General features: G+C 31.7%; 2 protein-coding genes across 2 annotated transcripts; both read right to left on the bottom strand.

The window, feature by feature from the left end:
* Positions 1-4,645: 4,645 nt before the first annotated feature.
* On the bottom strand, positions 4,646-11,886 carry LOC148192044 (uncharacterized). Its single transcript, XM_088100584.1, has 4 exons — positions 11,064-11,886; positions 10,858-10,960; positions 10,000-10,205; positions 4,646-9,866 (listed from the first exon to the last, which is right to left on the bottom strand). Exons 1-4 carry the CDS (start codon positions 11,678-11,680, stop codon positions 9,593-9,595), a joined length of 1,200 nt encoding a protein of 399 aa, XP_087956710.1. The 5' UTR covers positions 11,681-11,886; the 3' UTR covers positions 4,646-9,592.
* Positions 6,921-8,817, bottom strand: LOC148192045 (uncharacterized). The gene is made up of 4 exons (XM_088099994.1): positions 8,377-8,817; positions 8,187-8,286; positions 7,850-8,094; positions 6,921-7,475 (listed from the first exon to the last, which is right to left on the bottom strand). Exons 1-4 carry the CDS (start codon positions 8,815-8,817, stop codon positions 6,921-6,923), a joined length of 1,341 nt encoding a protein of 446 aa, XP_087956120.1.
* Positions 11,887-17,332: the final 5,446 nt, after the last annotated feature.

The raw sequence follows: 17,332 nt of genomic DNA on the forward strand, positions 1-17,332 counted from the left end.
TTATGAAAAAGTTTTAGTGTTGAATGTTATTGAAATTAAATAATTAAATATTTTAATAGATGATTAATATTTTAGAGATCACCTGAATTTATTATTTTGGATGATACTTCACAATGAAAACAGGTCAAGTTTTAACAATAGAAAAGTTGATTGACATAAATTTAAGCTGATGTTTTTTGAAGAATTTTTACATTTGTCCTGCGCGAAATAGCGAGTATTTTTAATGACAATGCATATTTCTCTTGCCTCTGTTGAGGTACAGGATATCGCTTTACAAAGTTTCACCTGTATTTTTTTTGTCCATAGCAGAACCTCAAAGTTATAAATTAGAATATTTGTTTTCATACTCACTTTCTCTTTGTTCTTACCAAAAGTATCTCCATAAACAATGCTACTTTTAGCCAAACACTGACCCAATTGTTGATATTCATACACAAGCGAAGAGTTCATAATTTGCAACAGGACCAACCGGCAACAAGTTATATTTCTTCACATACCAAGAGCTCAGTAACAGGATTAAACTAAAAACAAATGGTAAGATTACGTAAAGACAGACCAAAAACAATGTTGAAAAGGAAACTCATTTATTAGGAAATGTGGCAGCAAAAACAGAAAGTAAACAGCATCAGTGTTTGCTACCAGGCCTCATTCAGATGATGTACACCAGGCCTCTTAAAACAGCATCAGTGTTTGCTACCTTAACATTAAGAAGATATCCAGCATTAAAAGTTCCTTCAATGACACCACTAACTAACTTCCCTACCATTTCATCGTCACAATCATTAGTTGTACCAGTTGTTTGGCTGGAGTACAACACATTGTCAGAATCAGGAATTACAGCTACATTCTCCCCTTGAACTGCACTTCCTTCTTTTCTTGGTCGACCACGTTTTCGTTTCACTGGAACATTTAAAGGAGTACCTAATCCATGATTCTGTTGGTTCATCTTCCAGAATGCCAATTACAGAGTTCTCTCTAGAAAATATATCTGAAAAAGAGAGAAATGTTATTCTTTGACCAAATAAAGTATGTCTGATTTCCAACATTCCCTAATCGTAATGCTGGATAAAATCAACAAGTGAATTTAAAAGAAAAGTATGATTACCCAGAAACACTAACTCCTTCCTTTGAAAAAAAAAACAAGAAAGAAAAGAAAATGTAAGTATTTCAGCACCTGAACAAACAAATTTCCTAGTGGGAAAAGTTAAACATTGTTTTTTTATGCAGCAGACAAAACAATTCAAAACTTCAAGGGCAGAGACATTCTCACAATATTTTAACAGTTGTTAAGCGATGTTATCATTTAAATGAGATCAATATGGCAATGATTCATACCCAAAAATTATTAAATTTTACAATTTCTAATAACTTATATACGCTCTGAAATTAAAATAACATTGTAGAAAATAGTTGTTGGATTCAAGGTATTCATAATGCATGTGTAATAACATGTAAGCTAGTGCGAATGCAGGAGCAGTTGTTCTAACTTGGATCAAACCCCTAAAATAGCAACGGAACAGATTTACAAGAGTAGCAAAAATAAAAAAATAAATTTGATTCTCGAACATCGCAGAAAAGGAAAATTGTAAAATGCAGCGTAAAAGAAAGCATGGAAAACTCACAGATGGGTTAGGGCTATGGGAGCGAAATGGGATGGATATAATGAACGACAAAAACTGTAACTTTTGTGGCTATGGCGAGGAAACGAATGTTGTCGCCTTTAATATATTATTTAAAACAAAAAACGAAAAAGACAAAAGAAAGAGAGAAAAGAAAGTGAAGAGTGTTGGATCTATCTCTGTTGGACTTTCTTTCCAACGCCAACCGCGAACCACCACTGCTCCGTCCCACGATCACTGCCTGCTTCTGTCTTCTTTCTCGGACATGCCCTAATCTCGAACAAATCAGCCCCAAATCCTTTATCTCCAATTTTTACTACAACCCAATTTGAAAATGGGGAACCCTAACACCACGTAAGCACGCAAACACACCTCACCAAAAACAACTGCCACATCATCAGTCCACTAACTCCGTTTCCTTCTATTTAACGGAAGGGACTCATTAGAGTCAATTAATTACAAGTAAGGATTCATTCAACTCACTTTTCTATAAAGGGACTAACTTGAGATTTTCGAACCAAAGTGGGGACAAAATTGGGTATTAAACCTCAATTTAATGCCTCTTGTCTTTTTAAACTGTTCTTATTAAATTTTAGTTAATTTATATAATATTTTGATTTCATATATATATATATATATATATATATATATATATATATATAATTTGTTAAATATATTTTTAATTTTTAACATACTAGATATACCAAAAATAAGTTCAAAAATCGATTACTACCACGATAGAAATATACTATTTACATAAATAAAATTCACATAAAAAATTGGAACGATGGACTTGAAAACTTTGAAAAGTAAAATAATAACTAAAGAAAATAAGTAAATAAATAAGATATGTAGAGAAATAGATAAATGGCATTTGTTTTCTTACTTTAAAACATGGACCCAATCACATCACCAAAGTAGGAAGATCTGATTTTGTCTTTCGAATTTGGTCGTATAATAGTCTAGTTACATTACTATTTTAATTTATTAACATAAAATGTACGGCTAATCTATGGTCCCTCATTTGGAAAATAAATTACACATATTTTGGGGGATTGAATTATGAATTGTACCTAGTTATTTTAACTTAATTTAATCCTTCAAATTTGTTAATAAACTTTTATTTTCAAATACTTTTATTTTTATATAAATAAATTTGAATAATATTTATTTAAAATACGTTGTTTTTTTCCACTACTGTTTTTATCAAATAATTAAAGTTAGTAGCAGAGTATTAACTACCATAATAAACCGAGTAAGTTGTTTGGCAAAAAAATATAACTTAATAGATATTAGATAGTGATTGAGAGGGCAATGACCAAGTGTTAGGCAGGGAATGTGATAGATTAATGGCATGTTTGGTTGTTAAAAAATATAATTAGGTAAACAGTGAGTTACGAAAAAAAATATCAATAGAAAAATACACGTTAAACAAAATAGTTTTGGTATAATTGTACTTTCAACATATTATTTAAACAATGACCTTAATTTCAATGTAATTTAAGAATAAAAAATAAAAATTAGACTAATAATTTAAATGTTTGAACATCAAAGTGTTCATGTTATAATCAACTAATTATCTTACCATAATTTTTTATTCATGTATTAACTAGTTTTACACAAAATATTTAATTATAAAATTATTGATGTGATATAATGATAGTCAACTAATTAATCAGCCCCAATTTGATTTATACAGTAACTAACTTACAGAAAAGTATCTTCTTTAATTGATACTTATACCATATATGTCCAAATTACTCTTATATATGGACATTTATTATCTCCTACCAAAAGATATTTATTATCTCTTACCAAAACAATTTATAAACATATCAAGAAATTTAGTCAATTTCATCAAATATAACTAAAAACGTATAACAATTAATACAATTTTATGTTAAGAAAAAAATTAATAACACATTTAAAAAATATCCTAAGTAATCTTAATAATAGGAGGAATATCACTTGAATGAGATGTTTTTGCTTTAAGTAATGCTCTTTTATAAAAATAATTTAGAAAAAAACAAAAAACTGTGTATGGTGATTATCTTAATTAAGATATATTATGTTTCTCAACCTGTGTTGTTCTTCTTATTTGAGTTAGAATACCCCTCAAATCAAAGCTTGTAGAAAAATATAAGATCTCAAATATCCTTTATTTAGGCAAAAAATTTCTCACTTTGAAAAAACAACTAAAAAATATACCAAAATAACACTTCAAACTTTCTCACTTCTCCAAAACTTACTCACAATTCAAAATTGCACCTCTATATGCAAATCTAATTCAATATCTAACAGATATCTTTCAAAATCAGAATCATCCAACAACTTTATAACATTTTGTTTCTAGTTAATTCTACCTAACTTCAAGTTCTAAATTCATTATAATTAACTTTAAAAAAAAAAACTTAACTACCTTTTCTTACATTATTTTTCTTGTGCTTTGTTTTTAATTTATGTATAAACTAATTCCAATTTATAATGAGAACATTTTCATTTTCATTTTTTCATTTAAAAAAAAGGATTTTAACCTCTTTGTAGGAATGTTTTGGTGAAATGCTTCTTCAAAATTATCCCAAGAATATTGATTTTTTAGAAATGTTAACTTTAAGTGTAAATCAATCATAGAACATATTTTATCAACTATAGATTTCCATAAAATATTTCTCTTTATCAAATGCCCGCTAAGTGTCACTACATGTCAGAGCTGCGGATCAAGAACACTAAATTGATTCTTAAATCAATTAATCCAACAGATATTGAACACTTTTCAACAGATATTGAACACTTTTCTACAGCATTTCAACTTGTGACAACCTTATATCTTGCTCTCTTCAGTGGAGTTAATGGCTCCAGATAATAATTGATACTGATTAATGCAGAACAGAACTAGAACTGAAGTATTTAAATCAATTCATTTGAAGTAAGAGCACGCCATTTCAGCTTCAAGTAAACTGCTTGATCAATCCAACAATGTCATAAATGGTCTCATTGTAAAGTGCAATAAAAATGCTCACACTGGAGGGAAGCAACTCACTGTGATATTATTAATGAATTGATCAAGGCTTATATAAGCCCAAATACAATAACAGAATGTAAGTGCAGCTAGCGCATTTCGTGGTAAGTAAGTCCACGTTGTATACTAACAGTCCGAAAATAGTGGAAACAGAAAAAGAGTGGTTCTCTATAAACCAGATTTATTCAAAACTAATAAGTCCTGATAAATCTTCACGTGACAATCCCTCCCTTAAGCTAGATGCATATGCAGCTAGCTTATTTCATTGACTCTCATTACTCCAAGCATGCCTCGGAGCTTCTCAAACCTGTCAAGCTTTAGTGGCTTTGTCATAATGTCTGCAACTTGATCTTCTGATTTGCAATAACTTAATTTCACAACTTCATCTCTTACTAAATCTCTAAGAAAATGGAATCTTACTGCAATGTGTTTGCTTTTCCCATGAAAGACGAGATTTTTAAACAATTGAATGGCAGAGCTATTATCACAAAGTATCACTGTGTTAGTTGCTTCTTGTTCTTCTGTTCCAAGCTGATCTAGAATTCTTCTAATCCAAATACATTGACAAGCACAAGAAGCTGCAGCAATATATTCAGCCTCAGTGGTGGACAAGCTGACAATAGGCTGCTTCTTGGAGGCCCATGATACAGCTCCAGAACCTATCTTCAATACTAGACCTGAGGTGCTTCTACGGTCCCTGCATAATTGCTATCAATATAGGCTATAAGGCTCGTGTTTCTTTCTCCCGTCCTATAAAAAATCCCATGTTCTGTGGTTCCCTTTCACATATCGTAGAAGCCTTTTTGTTGCTAACCAATGTGACTCTTTTGGATCTGTCATAAACCTGCTGATCAAACTTACTCCAAACATTAAGTCTAGGCGTGTTACAGTTAAGTACATGAGGCAACCTACTGCTTGTCTGTACTGCATGACATCTACTATAGTGCCTTCCTCATCTTTTGATAGATTTGTCCCTGGCACAATCGGATTTCTTACTGAATTGCAATATGCCATGTTGAATCGTGCCAATATTGCTTGAGCATATCCACGTTGACAAATGAAAAAACCAGTTTCACTCTGAATTACTTCTATGCCGAGAAAGTGTCTCATTCTTTCCAAGTTCAAACTCCAGCATCATTGAGCCTTTAAATTGTTCACTCATTCTTCTATTATTTCCGGTGTAAATCAAATCATCTACATAAAGACTAACTATTAAGATGTTGCCTCCATGTTTCTTGGTAAACAGGGTGTGCTCACTGGGACATTTTTCAAATTTCTCTTTGGCAACGTATGCCTCAATTCTGCTGTACTAAGCTCTTGGAGCTTGTTTAAGACCGTATAATGCCTTTCTCAATCTATATACTTTGTCTTCTTTGCCTTCCTTAACAAAACCTTTAGGTTGTTGTATATACACTTCTTCTTTGAGCTCACCATGAAGAAATGCACTCTTGACGTCTAGTTGAAATACCTCCCATCTATGTTGAGCTGCTAAGGCTAATAGCACTCGCACGGTATCGAGCCTTGCTACGGGGCAAAGACTTCAGTGTAATCCACACCATATTGTTGTGAGTACCCTTTTGCCACCAACCGAGCCTTGTGTTTCTCAATATCCCCATGTTCATTGAGTTTTATTTTAAAAACCCATTTGACTCCAATAGGTATGATTCCTTTGGAGCATCGGTGAGTTCCCATGTTTTGTTTCTCTCAATTTCTTGGATCTCTACATTCATTGCTTCTCTCCATTTTACACTTTGAGAAGCTTCCTTGTAGGAATGAGGATCACCTCCATGTTCGGCTAACATTAATGCCATGAGGTCAGCTTTTGCAGAAAACTAGGTATAATCTGCCATCCAAATTGGTTTTCTTTTTTGTCGCATTGTCCTCCCTTGGACTTGTGTTGCATGTTCATCAACATTCTCGGCTAGTGGTGAATTTGTTTAATTTGAGTTGTCATTGGGATAGCTTGAGGACACCCCGATAGTGATACTTTCATTGCCTTCCTGTTGTGATGATCTTGAATCTTATCTTCCAGCTTCAAACGCCTGTTCGTCCCAGTCCAGAACATCAGTGTTAGATTCTTCTCTTGATCCTTCCCAGTTTCAACTCTTGTCTTCCTCAAAGACGACATCTCGACTTATAATGACTTTCTTTGCTAAAGGATCAAACAATTTGAAGGCTTTGAATTCATCACTGACACCCAGGAATACACAACGCTTGCTTTTGTCATCAAGTTTGCTTCTCTTTTGATCGGGTATGTGAGCATGAGCTACACAACCAAAGACTCAAAAATAATCTACTCTTGGCTTTTCACCACACCAGGCTTCTTCGGGGGTTTTCTGTTCTACAGCTGAAGTTGAACTTCTGTTTTGTACATGCACGCACCATCTAGCTGCTTCAGGCCAAAACACTTTAGGAACTTGTTTCTCATTCAGTATTGCCCGTACTGCATTCATGATCATTTTGTTCTTCCATTCAGCAACTCCATTTTGCTGAGGCGTGTAAGCAGTAGTTAATTGTCTGGAAATTCCTTGAGTTCTACAAAATTCTTCAAACTCCGTTGATGTAAATTCACCTCCTCGATCAGTCCTCAGACACGTAATGCACATACCAACTTCTTTTTCAACACCAACTTTGAATCTTTTGATCATAGTCAAAGCCTTGGATTTTTCTTGCAAAAAATAAATCCAAGTTTTACGAGAAAAATCATCAATGAAGGTTAATATATACCTCTTGTTGCTATTTGAAGATGGTGTGATGAGACCACAAATGTTAGCATGAATGAGTTGAAGTTCTCTTGAGGCCCTCCATAAGCATTTCTTTGGTATTGGCTCCCTTTGCTGTTTGCCAATGAGACATGTTTCACAAATTCTGTTTTGAAATTTCAGTGGTGGAAGTCCTGTGACCATTTCTTTGCTTGCAAGTGTGTTTAGTCCTTTGTAGCTAAGATGACCAAAAAGACAGTGCCACAAGTGTGTTTCTTGATTGAAACTAGTATTTGTTTGCATACACATCGATTCTTTAGGTGCTGCAAATGTTGTCACGTAAAACATTCTATTACCTTTCATTTTAGAGTGCATAATCAGCCCTTCTCTGGATGGAATATCTTGTAGCTACCTTGCTGGATTAAGATGGATAGGCCTTTCTCTTGAAGTTGGCCCAAACTAAGTAAATTATTCTTTAACTCAGGGACAAAATAAACATCTGATATTACCTGAGTAAAACCATTTATTTGTACCCGGATGCTTCCTTTTCCAACCACTGTCATTGTTGTATTATTTCCAAGCTTCACAGTTTTGCATAATCCTTCCTCAAAATCAGAAAAGCATTCCTTGCTTCTCGTCATATGGTTGCTGCAGCCGGAATCTAGAAACCATAGGTCCTCATGTGTGGTGTGATGAAGTTCTTCATATGCAACTAATAAAAGTTCATCTTCTTCATAAGTTTTGCATACTGAACCTGTTTTTCCCAATATGGACACTCATATTGGAAGTGACCCATTTTGTGACATTTAAAGCACTCAATGAGTGATTTATTCGATGATTGTCTACCTCTTCCACGTCCTCCTCTAAATACACCTCTACCACCCCTGCCCCTAGAAGGTCTACTACCATTTGTTACCTTCAGAACTTGTTCTTCTATTTGGAAGTCCTGCATATGTTGTTCATGCACCAAAAGACTGCCGTGTAGTTCATCTATAGTTAAAACATCCAAATCATTTGACTATTCTATCGAACATACAACATAGTTGAATTTCAATGTCAAGGATCTAAGTATTTTGCTGACAACAGTGCTTTCTTCCATTGCCTCACCATTTGATTTCATTTTGGTGACTACATGGAGAAGTCTGCCTATGTAGCCATCAACCGATTCTCCTTTCATAGTGTGCAATTCAAACTCTCTTCTTAGTACTTGAAGTTGTGCTCTTTTTACCCTTGTGGACCCTTGATATTTTCTCTGCATAGAGCTCCATATTTCCTTCGAACTTGCTTTGTTCAGAATAGTTTCAAGAATTTCCCTGTCTATGGCTTGGAACAAGAAATTCTTAACTTTCAAGTCCTTGAGCTTGGCCTCTTCAATAGCCTCCCGCTGAGCCTCTGTCAGTATAGTTCCAAGTGCAGAGGTTGGAATACCTTCTTCTATAAGACGCCACATTTCCTTACTTCTTAGAAAATTCTCCATTGTCATGGACCAAAAATCATAATTGCCATCAAACTTTGGAATGGCTGGCTGAACAAATTTTTCAGACTACATTGCGAACAAGCTTTGGTTCACTGTCTACACTCTCACACTCACAATGTTTTGGTTCACTGTCTGCACTCTCACACTCACAGTGTTTTCAGCCCTCTCTTATACTCAGTATTTCCACTCCTCACACTGTCACCAATATTTCCACTCCTCACACTGACACCCTGTATCAGGCCCCTTTTGGAGCTCTGTACCAATTGTAAAGTGCAATAAAAATGCTCACACACTGGAGGGAAGCAACTCACTGTGATATTATTAATGAATTGATCAAGGCTTATATAAGCCCAAATACAATAACAGAATGTAAGTGCAGTTAGCACATTTCGTGGTAAGTAAGTCCACGTTGTATACTAACAGTCCAAAAATAGTGGAAACAGAAAAAAGGTTCTCTGTAAACCAGATTTATTCAAAACTAATAAATCCTAATAAATCTTCACGTGACACTCATCTCATCAGTTGACCATGTTCAATTTTTGTTAGTCACTCGAGCTTTGTCAACAATCCTCAAAAGAATTACTCTAATGTGTAATTGGCTGGCACTGTTTGCAGGTCAATGAATTATGTGAATAGCCTTATGTAATGTGTGGCCACTTCTAATTTCTCTCATTGTCCTTGTGGTAATGAGCAACATTCCGTTTGAAAAAACTAAAGGAACCAAATTCCAGTACAGACTAATGCTACGCAAAAAATTTACACTTTGAATGGCAACTTAAGTCTTGTAAGTTGTGTGTGTGGTCGTAGTAAAACATTGTTTCAAAAATTCAGTAACCTGTGATAAGTACAGGTCTGGAAATGTCCTATAATGATCTACGTGGGGAGATAATCCAAAGTTAAAGGAGCTAACCCTCTTTGCCATTTTTCTCTGCTCTTCAATTAACGCTTCTACTGATTCAAATGGAACTACTTTGTCAGCTGTACTATACAGGTAAAGCTGAGGGCAAGGCTGGTGTTTCTTGAGCACATTCACAATCCTTGTTAATCTCCTGTTTTCAAGAGATAAAAAAATGCCCTTATCAGTTACCACCAAGCATTTTCAAGTATATTAAATATGTGAGGGCATATTAACAAACTTAGATAAGGGTATGATCCGTATAGGATTGCAGGGAAGAAAATTACTGATTCACATCTGGCAACTGCAAAACAAATGAGAATAACTTCTCTAATAGTGTCAAGACCACTGTTTCCATCTTGGAAGGTTGGTTTTGCTGAATATTTGACAAGCTAGCTTCAGTCTCTGATTTCTGTTTGCCTTCTACATCGACTACAGGTCCTAAAGAGCTGCGCTTCTTGAGTATAGCAGCAGAAAAGCCAGCAGCCCAGACCTACAGTCATGTTTACAGAGAAAACATGGAGGTAAAACAATTTGAGAATTCATAATCCGAGGAATTACCAGCCAAGAAGAATGAACAGCAAATCATGGTAGTTTACGAAAGGATTAAAGAGGCTATGTTTGGATATTTAGAGGAATATTTAACAAAAGGATTGCAGGATTACATGTTACCCATTAATCTTTACATGACATGTAATTGAGCATTAATGATTATTTCCTGTAAACTGTAAAATTTAATGATTATTACCATCAAAATATCATTTGATTCCAATCCACTCCATTCTATTCTATCAATTCAAAAGTAACATAAGAAATGTAAGCCTTGAATAACAGATTCTAAACTGCTAATCCCTGCATTATTTTAAACACGGCACACGATGTCACAGTTTTCTTTTCAATCAAAAAGGTGCAGGGTAGACCAGAGAGTAAGGGGAGGTAACAAAATCAAGAGAAAACAAAGCAAAGTAAAACACAGTTTCGCCAGCCAAAGTTCACAAATATACTCCAAACCATAGCACTGCAGTAACAGCAGAGTTTAGAAATGCCAATTTTTTTAAACAAATGGTGGATCCCCTATTTCAAGGCTTAAGCAACGGGATACTCCTAGTAAACAATAATAAATTAGAATGTTCGTGTTTAAAAACCTGTGGATTGAAAGGTTCTCCTCCTCCCGAATCAACAATGCAACCCTTAATCTTCTCCATGAGATCATCACTACCCAGAATTCGAGCCAGAATGTAGCCATAACTGCAAAGAAAAAGAAAGTTACATACACAAATGTGAAACAAGGACTGGTCACTAGGAGGGGTCGTTTGGAAATAGCAGAACGATTAACAACAAGTGCACATACACAAACCAACCCGTGTTGCTGAAAGTGTGAAAAACCAAGCTTCGTTCCCTTCCATCTTGTTCCTCAAGAGACAACCAAGAAACGAGGTGGTCGGCAAGATGAGAGATTCGGGTCTCGAGGACGTGGCCGAGGTCAATTCGAAATAGCTCCTCGACATCGACGACGAAGGTAACCGCGTTGAAGCCACGCGAATTGTACCACTCCACGTACCTCTTGAGGTGCTTGGTCCTCGCTCCGAGCCACCCCAGCAGGACCACCGTGGCCACGCGGTCTTTGGCTCCGTAAAGTGTGGCGCTTGGAGTGTGGGAAGCGGGATTCCAGACGAAGGCACCACCACCTTGTGGTTGAGAGAGGAAGGGGTTGTTGGGAGCATTAGGGAGGTGGGAGGAAGAGTTTAGGGATTGGAAAGAGGTGAGAGAGGAGAAGAAGAAGTTACGGGGATTGGAATCTGGAGGAATGGGGCGGCGCGTGAGAGAGGAGGAGATTGCCGTGGTGGAAACGGCGCGTTGTAAGGAAAGACAAGCGCTAGAGCGTGAGAATGAGTTCGATTTGCAGAAAAAGTGTCGACCCAGAGTGGAGGGTCTCAACATGAGCTCAGCTTGGGTGACCATCATCATCGTACAAAACAACACAAACACAACAGGATTATCAGAATTCAGATCCAATGCCAATTCCTGAGGCTTTGTTTTCTTCTCCAACGTGCGCTAACGTGGACAGTGAACTCTTGTTAAGAGTATCATATAAATGAGACAATATTAGGAAAAAATTGAATTACAGAATACAATTTATATAATCCAATAGACATAGTTACAACCGAGTTTCAAAAAATCTGCAAGAACACTCCTCTTCTAGTTTGGAGGGGGAAAATGAAATGAAGGAAAAATTTGGAGGTGCAAGAAGAAAGCAATGTGGTGTAGGAAGAAGCCCCCACGCTGAATCATGTGTAGACCCAGTTAAATGGATAAGGCTGGCCACTCCTAAGCTATTTCCACCCTGTGTTTTTCCTAAGTTCACCTACATCATTACATGTAAGTTTTTTTGCAAAAAATATCTCTTGACAAATACATTTCCACTATTTAATAAACGGTAGAAACATGTTTTCATCATGTATGAAAAAAATCATTTTTTTCACTTAGTTTCAAGGGCGTGTATCAAAACAATATTCACTGTCAATGTGTTTTTATTTTATGTTTAATCACAATATCAAATGGGAAGGCATTTTCTTTATTTTAGTTTTTTCTTTTATGAAAATATTGATAAAATATAAATTTATTCATATTGTATAATTCATTATGTGTATAATTTATTTTTTAAAAGCAATCAGATTAATGATTGTATCAATAATCTTTTTTAAATGAAATTAAATTAGTTATGACACGCTTTATCTTTTTAAAAGCAGCTTAATTAAGTATGATAAAAGTAACCTTTTCATTGAAAATGAAGTAATTACGCTAGAATTTGCAATTAATAATGCAATTAATTACTTGTCGTACAAATTACATTTTTTAATAGTAACCCAGCTAATTATTATACAAAATGCTTCTATTTAGTTTAGCTTCATAAAACCACGGCTTCTCCATTTTCTTCTGTCACTTTCAAACATTATATAAAAATAATATTTTTTAAATAAAATGAATAATATACAAATAAAAAAACTCACGAATATATTTTTTATAATTTTTGAGTTGAAAGTAGAATTATAATATATTATTGAGGCGGTTTAAATTCATTTGGTGTATATCTCTCTTCTATTGAAATCTATTTCAAAAAATGCTTTGCGAAAAATATTTTAAAAATTCGTGTAAAAAAAAAAGAGATATCTTAATAAATTTTAGAGTTTAAATACCAATTGTCCAACTCATAGTTTAATATTACAAAATAGTGGAGGAAACGGGTGCATTATAGTTACAATTTAGAAAAAGTTAATGACGATATTGTTTAAATTAAATGAAGAGCATTACCAAGATAATCTCCAATATAGTTTAATAAATATTTGACTAATTTGGAGATTTTAATTTGTTACTAAAAGTTAAAGAAAATATTATAAGACGTAAAATTTAAGAAAAAACTATGATTTCTAAATATTAAAAGAAAATAGTTCAAAATAATACATGCCTAACTCTTCTCTTACCTAGGCTTAGGCATCATTAGCATAAAAGGTAAAAACACAATTTTTTATACAATCTTTAACTAAAAAGAGAGAGACAAATTTCGCTTTATATTTAATGAATTATATATAAATTTACTCAATGGTAAAAAAATGTGTCAAATAATTTATTGTTAATATTTGTTCTACCAATACAAGTTTTTCAATAAACTCATTCCTTTTGAAATCAATATGGTTTATAAGATTTAAAATACCATGTTGCGATATGTTTGAGAATATTTTCTTTTCTTTTACAAAAATACTTCCATAAAATTAAAAAACAATTTTTTTTGTCTAAAATAAGCTGAATTAGACTGTTCAAAACTAGAAAAATATATATTTTATAAGTCATTTACTCATATATTGATCATCTCAATTCAAGCGGGAATTTTTCCACATTGAAATAAAACATGAATATATAATGAAAATGTTTAAAAATTTGATACTAATAAGTTGTTAAGAAGTCTGTGTAAAAAGATCAAAATACTATTTTCAATCTAAAATTTTATATTATTAATTATTATTTTTATCATCTTAATCATTTTTATCTAATATAAAAAAAATTCAATTCATCTTAAATTTTTTGTAATGATTTAAAAATTGGTAGGTGCTGTTATCGCATAGATAATTTTTAATTGAAGAATATGTTGAATATACTGTTATCGTTTTTGGTAATAGTTTTGAGAGGGAATAGTGTGCTTTTTCTTTCTTATTTTACCAAATGTCCACGTTAACAAACATAAAATTAATAATATTATTATTCAATTTTTAATTATACACTATTACCAGGCGGCGAAGCATAACAAACCATTACAACGACTAACTTTAGTTTACATAAAACCTTTTGTTTGAATTTCATTGTCGCCATTATTAAAAAAAAAGGCTGACGTTAAGGCCTAGAAATTTTCGGTTGAATTCCATTACCACCATTACGTTTATTTTAATCATAATTAGAGTTTCCATACTGAAATGTTTAAACCCTTAATTTCTTATGTTTTCTTTTAGTCCAAGAGAATATTAAGCTTAGAAAAGGAAGGGTAAGAAAAATAAAATAAGAGAATGAAACAAAACTTATCACAAAAGTACTGTATATATATAAAAAATAATAGTAATTTAGTCTAACATTCATAATTTCTTTTTTCAAAAATAATTTCAATTTTAACCTTAACTTTTCATAAAAAGTAGCATCACATTTTTTATAATTGTTCTTACTCAATGTATTCGGTAAAGATGTTTTTTCTTTACGACTTTTTCACACTACTTAATGTTCGTTTTCTTAACATTTTGTGTTCTTGATTGAAAGAGAATGTTTGCAAGAGATTATTCAAAGCTCAAGTAAAAGTTAAATTATCATTAATGTACTATTTATAGGATTACCTTATTGACCATGGACCCCACTGGAATGGGTAAGAGTTTATGGGTTTATAGGTCCTATGACCCAATGACCAATATATTTGTGGAACAAGTTTTGTTTTTTTCTAAGTCATGTGATAATGGAGTATCCTAGCATGTGTTAATAGATATCGGTATTCCACATTCGCCCTGGTCTTTCTTAAAGTATCTTAAGGTTCTTACGTTGATTGCAGACTACCCAATACCATGTTTTCAATAACCGACCTCCAATATATCTAAGTTGTAGATCGTGATTAGCAAGATCGATAGGTCTTTAGTAGCCATATACAATACAAAATTAATTACTTTTTCTTTAGGAAATATCCTTATTTTTTATTTTGAGTAATGATGGAATATAAGATTTTTTATGTAAAGCGAAATACTTATTTTTTTTTTAAACTTGGAATGAAAAATACATCGTTGTTTGTAGGTGTCTATAAATAAAATTCATGACATATACTTGGTATTTGTAGTATTTATTACTTATAAGTAGTAGATATTTTAATACCTTTTCATAAAGGAGTCAAATTCAAGTATCGTACTATTCGTAATTACGGATATTTGTTACCTGAAAAAAATTAAAATTAAAATTAAAATTAAATTTTAATTTATGTTTTATTAAATTAAATTTAATTAAAATTAATATTTAATTTATATTTTATTATGTTAAATTTAATTAAAATTAATATTTATTTTGTATTATAGTTTATATTTTTCTTGTAATTTTATTTATATTTTATTTTAAAAATGTATAAAACATTTTTTAAAATATTTATATATAATTTTAAATATTTTTTAAATAAATAGATAAACAACAATAACAAATTAATTTTCTTACGGTTTAGATAACGGATAGATTGTGTTTTACCCGACTTGTTGTCTAGGAAGAATAAATGAAAGTCAAACTTCAACTATTAGAATAAAATATTGCTCCAAGCCACCTAACTACAATTATTAAGCAATAATAAAATGGAGTAAAATGTGATTTCATTTTTATTAATTTTTAAATATATTAAATACTTTTTAAAAACATCCTTTCAAAATTTAAATATAATTTTAGTTGTTACTAACATTTTTTGACGTAGATATATATATATATATATATATATATATATATATATATATATATATATATATATATATATGTTTTAACATGTGAATCATTAAACCATCATTACATTTTTTTTTTAGATTTTATTAAATGAAAGGTATAATTGTCAATTGAGAGGTGCAAGTTGAAACAAGTGAGGTACAGGAAGGAACCTGAGGAACCTTCTTCTAACATTTATGCTTGCAAAAGATTATTCAAAACTTAAGTCAACACTTGATAGAAGAGCTTAGTCAAACCTGGATTAAACACAAAAAGTAAAAATCAAATAATCATTGATATACTATTTATAAGATTACTTTGTTGACCATGGACCCCACTTGAATGACCAGGTCTGATGGGTCCATAGGTCCTAAGATCCAATGACCAACTTACATATGAAGCAAGTCCTGTTTTTTTTTTTTTCTTCTAAATCACGTGATAGTGGAGTGTCCTTAGCATGTGTTAATAGACATTGGTATTCGACATCCAATACCAAGTTCTCGATAACCGACCTCCAATATACCTAAGTTGTAGATCGTGATTAGCAGGATTGATAAGTCTTTTCAGTCGTATACACTGTAAAATTAATTACTTTTTTTTTGTAGAAATATCCTTATTTGTTATTTTAAGTTATGGAATATAAATTTTTTTTATGTAAAGGAAAATACTTATTTTTTAGAATGACAAAAATATTCATGTTTGTAGGTATTTACTAATAATATTCATGACGTATACTTAATATTTATTACTTATAAGTAGCAAATATTTTAATACTCTTTTATAAACAAGTCAAATTAGAGTATGATACTATTCGTATTCCCAGATATTTGATACATGGAAAAAATAAAAATTAAATTTATATTTTATTAAATTTAATTTAATTAAAACTAATATTGAATTTATATTTTATTACATTAAATTTAATTAAAATTAAAATTTAATTTATATTATAGTTCATATTTCTATATAATTTTATTTAGATTTTACATTAAAAATTTACAAAACATCTTTTTTAAACATGTATGGATATTTTTTAAAGGAATAGACAAACAATGAATTGAGTAACAAATTAATTTTTTTAACGGTTTAGAAATGAATGTGTTTTATCCTACCTGTTGTCATATGGGAAGAATAAATTAAACAAACTTAAACTAGTAGAATAAAATATTGTTCCAAGCCACCTAACTACAATTATTAAACAATAATATAAAATGGAGTAAAATGTGATTTCACTTTTATTAAGTTTTAAATATATTAAATACTTTTTAAAAAAATCCTTTCAAAATTTAAATATATTTTTAGTTGTTACTAACATTTTTTGACGTAGATATATATACGTTTTAACGGGTGAATCGAGTAAATTTAATTAGATTTATAACTAATACTATGTTCATATCTATTACGTAAGTTTTAAGTTTATAACTATTATTGAGGAAGGCTTAAAAGATATTTAAAATTTTGAAGAAAATAAAGTTTTGTATTTAAATTTAAAAACTAAAAACATTATGAATTTTCTTTTTCTGGGAGACATGTTATTATTTTAAAAAATTTATAAGGACGACAAATTATATTAAAAAAAATCGAAGGCAACAAAATCAAACCTCCATCAGCCACTCCAACACTTGTATAATTTTCGTACAC

Source organism: Vigna umbellata, chromosome 10, assembly GCF_029865625.1.
Source record: "Vigna umbellata cultivar VRB3 chromosome 10, Vumbellata_1.0, whole genome shotgun sequence".
NCBI classification, from domain to species: Eukaryota; Viridiplantae; Streptophyta; class Magnoliopsida; order Fabales; family Fabaceae; genus Vigna; species Vigna umbellata.

Coding starts and splice junctions, on each gene's coding strand:
- LOC148192045 (XM_088099994.1), bottom strand. CDS start 8,817: ATGGAGAATTTTCTAAGAAGTAAGGAAATGTGGCGTCTTATAGAAGAA. Junction 8,287..8,376: donor CATTGAAATTCAACTATGTT/GTATGTTCGATA, acceptor CAACATATGCAG/GACTTCCAAATAGAAGAACA. Junction 7,476..7,849: donor AAATAAATGGTTTTACTCAG/GTAATATCAGAT, acceptor ATTGGCAAACAG/CAAAGGGAGCCAATACCAAA.
- LOC148192044 (XM_088100584.1), bottom strand. CDS start 11,680: ATGATGATGGTCACCCAAGCTGAGCTCATGTTGAGACCCTCCACTCTG. Junction 10,961..11,063: donor AGCAACACGGGTTGGTTTGT/GTATGTGCACTT, acceptor TTTTCTTTGCAG/TTATGGCTACATTCTGGCTC. Junction 10,206..10,857: donor GAGAACCTTTCAATCCACAG/GTTTTTAAACAC, acceptor ACATGACTGTAG/GTCTGGGCTGCTGGCTTTTC.